The 14165-nt window shown below is 51.2% G+C and overlaps 1 protein-coding gene across 2 annotated transcripts; it reads left to right on the top strand.

The window, feature by feature from the left end:
• Positions 1-3430: 3430 nt before the first annotated feature.
• Positions 3431-13746, top strand: LOC131587621 (peptidase inhibitor 16-like). 2 transcript variants are annotated; one of them, XM_058855679.1, is made up of 6 exons: positions 3431-3560; positions 5802-6039; positions 7271-7483; positions 8088-8197; positions 8480-8568; positions 9535-13746. In XM_058855679.1, exons 1-6 carry the CDS (start codon positions 3490-3492, stop codon positions 9675-9677), a joined length of 864 nt encoding a protein of 287 aa, XP_058711662.1. In that variant the 5' UTR covers positions 3431-3489; the 3' UTR covers positions 9678-13746. The 2 variants fall into 2 exon arrangements, with proteins under 2 accessions (XP_058711662.1, XP_058711663.1); XM_058855680.1 differs by lacking the exon at positions 3431-3560 and adding an exon at positions 4270-4365 and having other exon boundaries at positions 9535-10536.
• Positions 13747-14165: the final 419 nt, after the last annotated feature.

Here is a 14165-nt window from a genome sequence, read left to right as displayed (position 1 = left end):
TTTTGGTCGACAGTGAGTTAACTCTGTTCTCAGGAGCAAGAGCCTTTTTCTCTGTAAATATTTTAGGTACATGTAAAATGACAGATTGGAAAATGTCTGTCCAGCCTTTGTTTTTGAGGAGAATGGGAGAAAACATTGTGCTAATCTGATTAGGAGCTGACAAAAGCTGCCAAGTGGGATGACCACTGGCTCCTGTACAAGAAAAAGGCAGAGGACAGTTCCTGCTCCAAAGAATTTAGTCTGAGGCCTTGACACTACAATCATTTCTATGCATAACCCTTGTTTTTCTCCTGTCAAAACAGTGAGAGCAAGCCCAGCACCTGTGTCAGTCTGTGCATGGCCCTCGGTGCTGGACACACACCAGATCTAGTCGAACCAAAGGGGGAGAGTCTGGCTCTCTCAGGATAGAAAAGGACTAATATAATTTGTTACAAAGTATTAAAGGGAATTGGACTAATAAAACTTCCATTAGTATTCTCACTGCTTGGAGTGTATTTCACACTCATGACACTACATTCAATCTTGTACATGCCAAGACACACACACACACCACCCCTCTCCCTCCTCTTAAAGCCTGGGTCTTACTTAATGGAAATTTGGGAGTTCGGTGATGGCAGAATTAGGGCCTCATTAGTGACTGTTGCTATTTACACTTTGGCAGCTTCTCAAATCAAATTCAAAGGCTGACAAGGTTACTTCACCTCTTACTGGTTTTGTATCTGACCCATTTTTGTAAAGCATTGGCTCAAAGATGCTGCTGGAGCCATTCTTGCTGAGATTGCTGCGGTTCAGTGACACTGTCACTGCTAAGTGTCCTTGACTGTAACTTGTAAAAGAGCTGCGGAGACAATTCCCAAGTGTCTGTGAAATGCCTGGATTTTGAGAGTCACACTTAAGCCATTGTGGCTGTCTGGCTCTTTCGGGAAGAAGCAGAGAAAATGGATCTATTTACAGTTGCTGTTTGGACTGGGGGGAGGAGGGGGAGGAAGGGGCAGGTTTGTGCCTGTTTAGCAGAAGTGCTCTCACATAGTGCTTCTCCCTTCCTCGAAGAGTTGCAGCTGGTTGGACAGGAGCTGGTGAGTCTGGCCTGTGTGCAGAGCAGCCTTCCAAGTGCACTTTATGGGCTCTGCATAAGTTTCCAGCTCTGTCTCAGCGATACATTGCATATGTCCCAACCTCGCTCCCTTCGGAGTTTACATAATTTGTTTTTAAGCTCTCCGGTATATTTTCTCTTCCTCTTCCAAAAGCTGTAAGGAATTAGCTGCTAAACTAAAACAGGAGGGCAGTTCTCCTGCTGATAAAGAGCCGATTTTGGCCGAAGTGCAGAGCCCCAGTCTGCAGCACAGCTTCCAGAGCAGCTCCTGTCTCTAGCTGCCAGAGGAGTGGTGCTCACACCTTCCACATGCCGGGGCGGGTGAGGAGCCATGGTGGGAAACCTGGAGGTGAGGCCACAGTGGCAAAACTGGGATGGCAAAAGGGAGGATTAAATACCTTTACTGCAATTAAGCCCTGGTCATCTTCCACATCCAGAGCTCCAGCTTCACAGAGTCCCTGGAAAGGCTGCAGGACTTCCCTAGAGAAGGGGTCCTAGGGGCCTGCTGAGGTGGAACTGGGGGGAACAGGGCTGTTCCTGCAGCTACTGAGGTTTCACAGCTGTGATCAGATGTCATGGAGGGGGTCCGTGGTCTCCCTCACCTCAGCTCCCCTTTTGCACACTCTGTGCTGGTTTGGACAATCTCCCACTCCCACTCTGCCCAGCTCACAGGGGTTCCCAGTCAGCACATTTTAAAATCCCTTTGTGTGCTTCAGAGCTCATTGCCTGTGAGCTGGGAGATTGATTCCTCCTCGCCCCACATCCCAAGGCTGTAAAGCTGCTCTGAAATCACACCAGAAATCGGTACTACCCACGAGCTTAGTGGGCAGAGGTGAGAAGAAGTCACCTCTGCACATGCCAGGCTGGAAGGACGGGCTGTCCTGGTCAGCTGGGCAGGAGGATCGTGGTTTAAAGCTGCTCCCCAAAGCAGGGGTCACTGACCGGTGCTGTCAGTCAGTCCTGAACTCAGGGTAACTGAAAGGAGGAGAAAGGATTATTATGATTTACTTCAGTACCAGGAAATCAGTGGCTCCCACGGGAGCCAAGCTGGCAGTTTATATTGATTCTTTCTTTTGCTTTCTTTGTTCCTTTTCATTTTTTTCCCTGCCCACTGTTATTGCACACATTGATTCCCCCGAGGGGTCTCTTTGCAAGGCTCTGGAGAGCTTTGAGTCAGATTTCCCGTGAGTCTCCAGACTTCAGCTTCTCCCACCAGACCTGTTTTTGCAGTGTTCTGGAGGAGAAGCTGGTTTAACTGGGCTGGATCAAAGCACCTCCCTGCCTTTGTGGCCTCCTGGGCTCCAGCAGCAGCAGCAGCAGCAGGAGGTGGGGAGCAGGAGAGCATCCCATGGTAGAGATGTGAGCTCTGTAAACACCAGTGTCTCAGAAGAGGGGATCCTTCTGCCGTGAAACCCTCTTGTTCCCTCCCTCCAGGAGGGAAGTTTCCACACACCCCAATCCCAGGTAGACGTTCAGCCCTGTGGCCCCCAAGAGAACTGAACACTTCCTGGGGTGAGGCCATTTTGGTGGGTACACAGAGCTTTTGCTTTCTGCAAACCAAACTTTGTCCTCTTGTTAAATTTTATAGGTAGAACTCGATACCCTCCTCTTCAGGAACCTCCTCCTTGTAAAGGGCAGATTTAGTGTCCTGCTGAGTTAGACAAGGGAGATACTGGACTTCCCTTTGCTTTGGAGATTCAAATGGCAGGTGATTTATTTTTAGCATTATCTCCTTGTCTTGGGGAGGGGAGCCACATTCTAAAGGCTCAGAGGTGCTGGGTAAAGCTATATATGCATAAAGACTGTTTCAATGCTGAACACTAAATTCAGTGATGGATTAAAAAAAAAAAAAAGAATGTGAATATGCACTTAATGCAGAATTTTATGGATGGTCCTAATTTAATATATTGCAAACTTTGTAAATACTTGGGAAAAGCCTGTAAAGTGTGTAAATAAATGAGATTTGTATGTAAGAAGAATAAAAAAATTTTTAATTTTTGCAATTAAATACAAGTGTTAATGACCCTTTTCCCATTTCCTGATTTTTATTTTCATGTCGCATGTCAGCTATTGAGGGGTTATTTAACCTTTTTTAGGTCACTTTTTCTAAAAGAAATGTAATTTTAAATGAAAAGTCAGAAACACTTTTGTTAGAAAAATGTCATAAGAAACACTTTGTGAAAAAGGAGCAGTTTGGGAAATGTTCTGTGGATTTCAGCCCAGTTCTCTGAACAAAGTTGATGCAACAGCTTTGCCTATCCCTCCTTTCTTTTCTTCCCAGTAACAATCTCCATCTTTCCATCACAATTCAGTTGATTTTAGCCAAACTTTGAGGCGTGGAAGGCGATAAACTCCTCCAGAGCTCATAAATCCGGGCGAGTAGGGAGAAGAGAGAGATGCTGTTACTCCCACAGCAGTGCAGGAGCCTTGTCAGACACCGGCCAGCCCCGCTGGAGACCCTCGAGATGTGAGTCAGTAGCAACCCAGGCTTGGTCACTGCTGTGCTGCAGAGTGGAGCCTCTGGAGCCGGCAGGCTGGAGCAGAGCCTGTCAGGTGTCGGTGTGTGGCTCCTGTCCCCGGGGTGTGGGGATGGGCTGTTCCTTGAGCGAGCAGAAGGAAGGCTGCATTCCACATATCCTGTCAATGCAGAGCCCATGGTTTGGTTATTGCAGCCAGCCCTGAGGGCAGCCACAGACTCTCAGCTCCCCTGTTCGGGGCAATTTCAGCTCTGTACCCTGTTCTTCCTCTCCTGCTCCTCCTTCTCCTGATGGTTCAGGGAAGAGGCATCAACCCTCTGCTTTCCCCTGTTCCCAGCAGGCTGGGGGAGCCCAGGGGCTGCTCCTCAGCTGCCAAATGCTGTCCCCCCAACACAGACACGGGGCTGGCTGAGGTGGCTCTGACTGTCTGGGGAGTTGCTGTGCTGCAAACTGCTCTCAGCAATTGCATCTTGCTGCCTTTGTTTCTAAAGCAGCTGCAATTCCAGGGATAGAGTTCTCTGTGAAAACAGGGCTTTGTCAATTGTTGTAGGGTGTGGGTGACACTGGTGGGTATTTACTACAGGACACCTGTGAGGAGGAGGAAGTTGATGAGGTTTTCTATGGGCAGCTGGAAATAGCATCATGGTCACAGGTCCTGGTTGTCCTGGGGAACTTCAACCATCCTGATATTTGTTGGAGAGACAACACAGCCTGCCACAGGCTGGAAATCCAGGAGGTTCCTGCACATCATTGAAAATAACTTTTTGATACAAGTGGTGGAGAAGCCAAGGAGAGGTGTGTTTCTGGACCTTAGGAGGGGCTGGTTGAAGATGGGAAGGTTGGGGAAAGCCTTGCCTTTCACCATGTTATGGTGAAACTCAGGATCCTGTGTGGGGAAGCAAAGCAGTAGCAGGGCTAGAACCCTGATTTTCCAGAGAGCCAATTCAACCTTTCCAAAGAGGAATCCCATGGAATAGGACTCTAGAAGGGAAGGGGGCCCAAGAAAGCTGGTCAATATTCAACCATCCAAATTCAAGACCAGTGTACCTCAATGATCCAGAAATCAAGCAAAGGGGGCAGGAGACCTGCATGGAAGAGCAGGGAGGTTCTAGCAATTCTAAAATGGAAGAAAAATTTATGGGATGTTGAAAAAGGGACAAGCACATGAGAGATCTATAGGAACATGTTCAGGGTATGCAGGGATGCAACCAGGAAGGCCACAGTCCACCTGGAATTGAGTCTGGCAAAGGATATCAAGAACAAGAGCTTCTCCAAGTACATCAGCAGCAAAAGGGAGAAGAGGAAAAATGTGGGGCTGCTACTGAATCCAGTGGGTGTTCTGGGCACAGAAGACACAGAGAAGGTGTAATTACTCAACACATTCTTTGCCTCAGTCTTTACTGCTGAGAGCAGCAATCAGAAATCCCAGACACTGGAAGTAAGAGATGAAGGAGGGAGAAAGGGAAACTTCCCCTTGGTCACAGAAAGTTGAGAGAGATCAGCCAGGCAGACTTAATACCTATTAATCCATGGTGGGGTGCACCCACAGGTGCTGAGGGAGCTGGCAGAGGTTGTTGCTTTAGCCACTCTCTATCATCTTTAAAAAACCCTGAAGAATGAGAGAGGTGCCCAGTCATTGGAGAAAATGATAACTCCTGTTTTCACAAAGGGCAAGTAAGATGGTCTGGGAAACTCCCAGCCAGTCAGCCTCACCTTCATCCCTGGAAAGGTAACAGCTCATTCTGAAGATCATCACCAAGCACCTGAAAGTAAAGGAAGTTATTGGGAGTGGTCAGCATGGATTCATCAAGAGGAAATCCTGCATGGCCAATCTGTTGCCTTCTATGATGGCACAGCAGGATGGAGTGAGAGGAGAGCAGTGGATGGTGTCTACCTTGACTTCAACAAGGTTTTTGACACTGTCCCATAGCATCCCCATGGATAAACTCAGGAAATGTGAGTGGATGGATTCTAAGATTTTGAGAAAAAGGACAGGAGGTAGAAGAGGGGACCCATAACTGAAGGCTCAGGAGATGGCTGACGTTTGGAGAAACAGAGGCCTGGATAAAGAATGCCAGTCCAGGGATTAGGATTCAGGCATGGGGAGTGACCATGCATGTTTGTTGGCACCAGCCCCAGGGTAGCCACTCCATCAAGGCCAGTACGTGACACGGGTGTGCCTCATGGGGCTCCAAAACTCTAATAAATACATTTCCTCCCTAATCTTCAAGCTGTTGGGTGTTCCTGGCTCTTGGGAGGTGCTTTAAATCTGACTGCCAGAGCCGTGGGCTGCTGAGAGCAGAAGCTGCCTGCACGATGCTGAGCTCAGGTCTTCTTCCCGTTCTCCTGGTGCTCTCAGTGCTGGAGCTGAGCTGGTCCCTGAGTGATGAAGAAAAGAAGATCATCTTGGATGAGCATAATAGATATCGCTCCCAGGTCTCTCCTCCTGCCAAGGCTATGATGAAGATGGTAAGTGGCTTTTATTGCAGAGGAATATTGGGGTGTTCGTGTGGTCCAAGGCACGATCTTAACGCAAGGAGGGATCAGGGTGTTCCTGAGGGGAGGCAGAACAATTCTCATGTAGGATTACAAGTCGGTGTCAATGGAGGGGTTCCCCAAACTGCCTCTAAAGGGAAGAGTTTCCTTCACCTTTGGAGTTGTCTTTGATCATTTTCTGCAAGTTCCTAAGTGTGATGTGAGTCCCCCGATGCTCTTCATGAGAGTGATGCAGCTCTCACTCACATGAGTGCCTGCTGGAGCTCCCTGTGATGGCAGAAAGGGCAGGTGAGGCGCTGCCCTGAGCAGGTGCTGTGATGTGGAGACTTTGCCAAGAGCTGGTGGGGGAATGCTGCTGTGTGGGACATCACACAGCGCTCTATATTTGCATCAACTTCAAACATGTCGGTCAAGTCTGTCAGTTATTTGGGGCTTGTCATACTCCTACTCCTCACCTTGCCTTGTGCAGAGCTGCCTTGGACATGAGGGATCCCCTGTTTTGCTTGAGGAAATCGAGTCAGGTCCCACATCACATCTGGCTGCAATGGGAGCAAAACCAAGCTCTACAGCTGGTGCTTTTTGTCTTGTTCAGACTCTTGACTTGATTAAAAGTTGGCTATCAAATTTTATCTTACACCACATGTGATTTTTCCTCACTGTTTACAAATCATGGGGAGGAGAAGGACAGCTGTTTATCCTGGAAAGTTGGAGCCCTTTCCTCCTTGGGTAACAGTGTGCTTGTAGGACACCTCCCCAAAGTTGCCCAGGCTGAGTAAAGCCTTTGTGGGCTGGTAAATGGTAAAAAACAACAAAAAAAAAGCTAAAAGTTAAATTCAGAGAGAGGAGGTCTAACCAGTGTCTGCAGACTCAAAGGGAACAGAGCCAGAACCCTCAGCACTGTGATGGTTTCTCCACGCTGGGTTGAGGATGCTCCATGATGGTGTTAGATGAGCTCCAGGACAGGCTGTGAGGGTCATGCTGGTGCCCTGACCTTCTCCTGTCTGACCCATAAACCAAGGTTTAGTTTGTGCTGGGACTGACCATGGAGCTCCCCTCTCCTGAGGACTGTGTTAGGGAGAGGTTTGAATTTTCCTCATAGATGGGGAAACTGTGGCCAGACAGTGCAGGGGTCCTTGGTAAGTGCCTTGTTTGTGTTGGAGAGCCCAGTGTCCCTCTCTGTGTGCTGACACCGAGCTCCTTTCAGACCTGGGACAAGAAGCTGGAGATCATTGCTCAAAACCATGCACAGAAGTGCATCTGGGGCCAGAACGGAGGCCCAGGAAGGGAGAACCTCTTTGCTATGGCCCCAAGCCTGGACGTGAAATTGGCTGTTGAAGAATGGAACGGGGAGAAGAAATTCTACAACTTGACAACATCCACATGTGTCCCTGGGCAGAAATGTGACAGCTACACCCAGGTACCAGCTGCTGGGGTGGAGGGGCTGTTGGGACAGGAGCTGTACCAGTGCCCCAGCTCCTCCCAAAATCTTTGCAAAAGGACAGGGAACCAGGTGGGATTCATGATTACAGAGGTGGACCTGGTGTCATCCATGAGCAGCCTTTTGGAGAAGACCTTTTTTGAGACAAGCTCTGCAACCCTTTTTTTGGCTGCTCAGCAGAGCTCAGTGCCAGCTTATGTTGGGTAGAAGGATGAGGTCTGAGTGTTTCTTCACAGTTTGGGTGGGAGCAAGGAGGAGAAGAGATGGTGATGGTAAGTGGATGGATGGATGGATGGATGGATGGATGGATGGATGGATGGATGGATCCAAGACCAAAGCAGAGCTGGTGATGCTCTGCCTGGGTAGACTGTATGGTAGGAAACCTGTGGCACAGGAATATATGACCTTGGGAAGGTGGTTCAGACAGGGGCAAGGGGGAAGATCCTGAATGCCAAAGCAACATGGGGATGTGGGATCTGGGGCACACACTGGGAGATGAGGAAGATACTGGAGGAGCCTTTAAGGTCAGGGGAGAGCGTGCCTTCAGCCATCACCTCACCTTCAACCCTGGTCTTTGCCTTAGGTGGTCCGGGCAGGAACAACTCGCATTGGCTGTGGGAACAGTTACTGTAAGAAGATCGAGGGAAGCAAAAAAGAGAACGCACAGCTGCTTGTTTGCAGCTATTATCCCCCGTAAGCTCCAGGCCCAGTGCCCATCCCCTGCTCTGTTCTGAGGGGGGTGAGGGATCTGCTCCATGGAATTGTCTGCCCTGGCTTGAGCTGCCTTGGGGTCAGGCTGGTGACTAAACGGCCCTGACAGGCCGTGGCAGGAGACCAAGGCCTCTTTTCTCTGTTTTCTACTTTCATCCCAAGTTTTGCCTTGGCTGGGAGATCCCAGCTGAATCAGCCCCCTCTCTGGGATGGGTGTTTCCCCTTTCCTCACGCCCTCTTTATCTTGGCATTTTCTGCTTCCAGGAGTACTTCAAAGGACAAAAAGCCCTACACGGAAGGACCCTCGTGTGAAACGTGTCGCAATGGCACAGTCTGTGTGAACAACCTGTGTGGTGAGTGAGCAGAGCCACGCGTGGCCCTGGAGGGGCTGCTGGGACTGAGACCCTGGGCTGGGTCTGAGCTCTGAACCCTCCTGGAGCTCTCAGGAAGCCCTTGAACTGCATTTCCAGGGCTGGAGCATGAGATAAGGAGGGGCTTGTACCCCATTAGGCAGCATTATTTGCCCCTTGCATGGCAGGAGGTTGTGAGGGACATGAGATGTCTCCAGGTTGGGAATCCTGGAGTGAGGAATGGCCCAGAGTGATCTGAGAGGGGTCAGCTTTTGTTTCAGCCCCTCACTGGCTTCTGCTGGTCCTGCTCAGTGCAGGGGATCCATTGAGGTCAGCTGAGCCATCCCTAACCCAAGGCACTTTTCATCTCTGCATCTCTTTCAGCCCTGCCAAAACTCACAGCCACAGCCAAACCAGAGCCCACAGTACCAGTACACACCAGAGCCAAACCAGAACACACAGAATCAGAAGCCACCAGGACCACAGCCAAGCCACCATCCAAAAATTAACTTCCAACCGCAATCACCGCCAAGCCACCACCCACAGCCACACTGCCAAACAGAGCCAAGTCCAATCCTCCAACACTCACCCATCACAAGAGCCAAACAAACATCTACCACCATGTTTCCAACAATAACCCCAGCCAGTCCAAAACCCACAACAACAAAACACATCACAACTCTGGCTAAGCCTAAACCAACCACAACTCTGGCTAAGCCAATATCTGCTGCTACAATACCAGCACGTGCCACAACGACAGACACCACCGAAAACTGCCACAACCACAAAGCCAGAGCAGAAAGGCCTGATCCTGCTAAGGCAAACAGAATCACTCTTTCCTTTGAGCCCATGTTAGACCTATCTCCAGAGGCAGAGGCAGGCATTAGAGAGACTTTTAGCTCCATCACTGAAGAGGATCTTCTCTTCTAACTTCATGTTCTCTTCCAACTTCATGTTCTCTTCCTTCAGTTTCTGACCAGGACCCAGAAGAACTGAAGACAAACTCGGACCAGACAAGTGTGGATCCATCCAAAGGTGGAGCCCCCAGTACCTGCTTGGGGCTTTCCCTCTTCCTCCTCCCCAGTGCCATCCTGGCGGGCCTTCTGCTCTGAAGGGTCTTCCTCAGCTGTCCCTGCACCCCTCACCAAGGCTTTTCTCAGCGCTGGTTGTTCCACAGCCCTGGTAGGCTCAGGAGACTCCTTGGACAATTCACACGCTCCCTCCTTACGCCGCCTTCTCTGCTGCAGCCCCGGTGAGCCAAGGGCAGCTGGCAGTCCCAGGGGAACTTTGTCCCCTTCCTGAGGAGACCTGAGGGCAGGAGGGTGTTTGCCATAATGCTGGTGACCTTGGACGCTTCTCCTCTTTCCTGGCTTCTGTTCCATTTCCAGGCTGGAAGTGTTGAGCTCTCCCATGTACCCACAAACCCATCTGGCTGGCAGGCCCTGCCACAGCGTGACCCTGGGGACAGAGGGTGACTTGGGGACAGTGAGACATGGTGCTCGGCTTTGGTGTTTGTCAGGATGAGTTTCCAGCAGAAATGCTCTTTTCCTTCCCAATGTGTTTCAGTTTTGGACATATTTTCTCTCTTTCCTTTTTTGTCTAAATAGAGTGGCTTTTTTGAGGATTTCTGTTTCCCCCTAGTTGTGGTGTAGCTCTGGCCAGTACTACCCAGCTGATCCCCCCTCTCCTCCTCATACTCTGCAGCCCATGCCTCCTCCCTCTCTCCTCCTCCCTCTCTTGCTGTCTGGCACATGTCCCATTCCTCCCCCCATTACTCCAATGCCACAGATTTATTTTACGCGTGTGCCTGCACCTGTGTGCACGCACAGAAGAGAAACCTTCAGAGCTGAGAGAGGCTACCAGCTCCTTAATTTAGCTTTTACCTGCATGTCTTCATTCTTTGCATAATTTCTGTGTATTTGAATTTAAATACAGATCCTGCTTGATGTGAAACTTGTACGTGTGTGGTCAAGGAGAACAAGTCCCCACATGTGTTGGTACAATCTGAGCTCCAGACATGCAAGTGCTGCTGTTACAGGTCACTGGTGGCTCGGCATCCCCAGCTGTGCTGCAGGACCCTGGCTGAGGTCACTGCCAGTCCGGCCTGACCAGCAGATGGCACTGGGAGAGGCACCGCTGAGAACTGGGCAGCTCAACTCGCCCCGCACACCCTGCCCGCAGCTCTGAGCTTTGCTCCATCGCCAGCTTCAGCTGCAGTTAAGAATCACATTAGAAATAACCTCTATTCTTTCTGCTGCCCAGCTGCCTTCGGGGGACAAACCCATCCCTGGCCTCTGGACAGAGGATAAAAATACAGCCCCACAGGCTGCTCCTCACCCGGGACAGGGGAGCGGGGTCAGAGATGAGACAGCATTTCAAGACCTCCTCAGGTTTTGCATCTGCGTGAAGGACAGTGTAGCATTCCCTAGAAGTTCCCTAGAAACACTACAAAGAGCACAAAACCTTTTCTTCTGCCAGCAAGATCAGGGCACTCGCACAACCCCTGATTTTTTGCAGTGCTGGATCCCCCACCCTGCTGAGAGCCAAGGAGGCACAACACGGAGGCTGCTGATTAACAGCCACCACCATCATTCCAGGATTTAGGTGTTTTATCACTGGGGTGGGACTACGAACCTTGTGAAAACTCCTGAGTTTTGTTCTCCTGAAGGCTTTGCCTTGTGGAGACAGGCTGTTGTGCAAGGACCTATTTATAGAGTTCCTCGCAGCAGAAAAGTCCAAGCCAGAAGGAAATCCGCTTTCCTCTTGCCCTGCTCCCCGGGCCAGCGGGGCTGAGCCTGCCCACACAGGCATTTGGGGGCTTTGGCTTCATCCTGACTTTGGGGGTTTAGGCAAGGGCAGGGTTTGGTGTGCTGCACAGGGGAGGACACAAAACATTCAAGGGAGCCTTTTGCAGCATTTCCACTCCTTTTCTGGGGTTGGCATAAAGGGGACTCTGGCACTGGGGTGACCCTGGCAAAGATTCTGCCAGGTCCTTACAGCCCGGTGGGGTGGGAGGAGGAGGAGGAGGCATTAACCATCAGCTGGGCTGGTTAAAGGGTGGGATTTGTGGTGTTTAGGAGGCCTGGCTTCTTTATGAACCTCACCTGCTTGGTTGCCTCCATCCCTGGGCCTGTTTCCAGCAGGGACAGGGAGGTGTTTGCTGCTGGTGGAGTGAGAGGAGGTTCCTTTGCTTCAGCTCCTGAATCTCCCGTGAATGCAGTGGGCCAGAACAGTTGTGGTGAGCTCACACACCCTGCTGGGTATTTGCATTTGGGGTTATGCTGCTGGCAGGTCCATCCAGCTTCCCTCAGAATGTTTGGGCTGGAAGTGCTCTTGTCCCACAGTGTCCTGTGAGGGTCTGGGGAGGACTCACCTTTCTTGATCTTGTTTCCTGGCTGCTCTTTGCTAAAAGGTCTTGCCCTCCATGCCATTGCAACCATTTGCAAAACTAAAACAGGAGGGCACTTCTCCTGGTGGTAAGGAATCGATTCTGGGCAAATCTTCCTAGCCTCAGTCTGCAGCACGGCTTCCAGAGTAGCTGCTGTCTTCAGCTGCCAGAGGGGAGTGGTGCTCACACCTTCTGTATCATTAGGGTGGGTAACCGAGGTGAGGCCACAATGGCAAAGCTTGGATGTCCCAGGGGAGGTTTGGATACCTTGGTCAAAGAGCTGTAAGTGAGCCCTGTTCATTTTCCTCATCTAGAGCTCGTTTGACATATCCTTGGAAAGGCTACAGGAGGCTGGGACTTCTCTAGAGAACCTGCTGGTCCTAGTGACCTGCTGAGGTGGAATTGTGGGGAATGGGGCTGTTCATGCAGCTATTGAGGCATTGTGGTGACAGACACAATTGGATGAGTCAATATTGATTAAGTGTCTCACTGTAGCCTCCCTCACTTCAGCTCTCCTTGGTGCTCACTGTACTGGTTTGGACAATACCCCATTCTCACCCTGCCCAACTCAGAGGGATTCCCAGTCAACACTTGTATCCTAGCATTTTTAAATAATAAAATGGATGAATGAATAGGATGGAAGGCGATAAAGTCCTCCAGAGCTCATAAATCCGGGCAAGTAGGGAGAAGAGAGAGATGCTGTTACTCCCACAGCAGTGCAGGAGCCTTGTCAGACACCGGCCAGCCCTGCTGGAGACCCTCGAGATGTGAGTCAGTAGCAACCCAGGCTTGGTCACTGCTGTGCTGCAGAGTGGAGCCCCTGGAGCCTGCAGGCTGGAGCAGAGCCTGTCAGGTGTCGGTGTGTGGCTCCTGTCCCCGGGGTGTGGGGATGGGCTGTTCCTTGAGCGAGCAGAAGGAAAGCTGCATTCCACACACACTTACCTAATGCCGGCTGGACACGAGTGTCTCAGCTCCAGGGTGGGGCTCGGACCTTGCACTGCTGATCTTGATGCTTCAGACATTGGCTCCAGAAGGAGTCATCGGAGCAGGTTGGGAGTTGAGAAATGGCCCTGCACCCCTTTGGCAGCCACCCTGCTCTTGCCAAAGGCATCAACTCTTACTCACGTTTCCCCATGAGCCACATGCCCTGGTGATGACTCCTCCAGGGCTGTTTGCTCTTCCTCACAAGCTCTGTGTATCCCATTTTCCTTCATCCTTGTTGCCACGCTCTCCCCTGCAAGGCTCAGCCAGGGTGCCAAGGGCTATGGGGAGTTTGGTCCTGCATCTCCACATCAAGTTTGGAGAGATCAGCACCTGCACTGCTCTCGTGGAAGGTGTCCCTGCTCATGGCAGAGGGGTTGGAATGAGATGAGCTCTCAGGTTCATTCCAAACCATTCCATGGCTCTATGATTCTCAGCACTTATTACTTGTAAGCCAGGCCATGGTGAACTGGCCAGCAGGAGCTGGAGCCCGTGTTCATATTTTCTAGATGTTTCTCCAGGTCTCCAGAGATACAACAGCAAATATGTTGAGGTGCCTCCATCAAGAGACAGATTTGCCTTAGCAATACATGGACACGTCTGGTTTGACCACCTGAGTTGAAGGCCTGGTGAGATGTTGGCCTCAGACCCCATTTGCAGGAATTGTTGGACAATTGAGTGTATGGCTGACCCCAGAGCTAGTGAAGAATGAGGTAATACACAGAGCTGAGATCTGGGGGGCAGCAGGAGAGCTGTTGTGGTGATAGAGCTGATCCGTGTGGTCCAAAAGCAGAGGAACACCGACAGAGCATTGCCTGGGGAGCGGGGAGGGGAGGGGGAGGCAGAGCCGGCAGCGTGTGATTAACTTGGCTCCGCTCTCCAGAGCTGCCCACCCGCTGATCCTCCCGAACAGGCTGCGATCCCAGCGGAGCTCCTGGAGCCGGGCCGGCCGCTTGCACAATCGCAGATGGGGAGCCGAGGCTGGAGCAGCCCGGGGGGCTCGGCCAGAGCGGCTCCGGCGCGGGGGATGCGGGACACGGATGCTGAGCCCTCCAGGTGCCTGCGGGGAGGGAGCACAGCCTGTCCCCGCAGAACTGATGGTTTGGTTATTGCAGCCAGCCCTGAGGGCAGCCACAGACTCTCAGCTCCCCTGTTCGGGGCAATTTCAGCTCTGTACCCTGTTCTTCCTCTCCTGCTCCTCCTTCTCCTGATGGTTCAGGGAAGAGGCATC

The sequence above is a fragment of the Poecile atricapillus genome, chromosome 23 (genome assembly GCF_030490865.1).
Source record: "Poecile atricapillus isolate bPoeAtr1 chromosome 23, bPoeAtr1.hap1, whole genome shotgun sequence".
In the NCBI taxonomy this organism is placed as follows: domain Eukaryota; kingdom Metazoa; phylum Chordata; class Aves; order Passeriformes; family Paridae; genus Poecile; species Poecile atricapillus.
Note: the sequence above shows the minus strand (reverse complement) of the source record. Positions and strands in the feature narration are given on the sequence as shown.

What these genes read in the sequence shown, in the direction of transcription:
- LOC131587621 (XM_058855679.1), top strand. Translation starts at nt 3,490, where the DNA reads ATGCTGTTACTCCCACAGCAGTGCAGGAGCCTTGTCAGACACCGGCCA. An exon ending in CCGCTGGAGACCCTCGAGAT is followed by an intron (nt 3,561 to 5,801) that starts GTGAGTCAGTAG and finishes CTAATCTTCAAG; the next exon opens with CTGTTGGGTGTTCCTGGCTC. An exon ending in CCAAGGCTATGATGAAGATG is followed by an intron (nt 6,040 to 7,270) that starts GTAAGTGGCTTT and finishes AGCTCCTTTCAG; the next exon opens with ACCTGGGACAAGAAGCTGGA.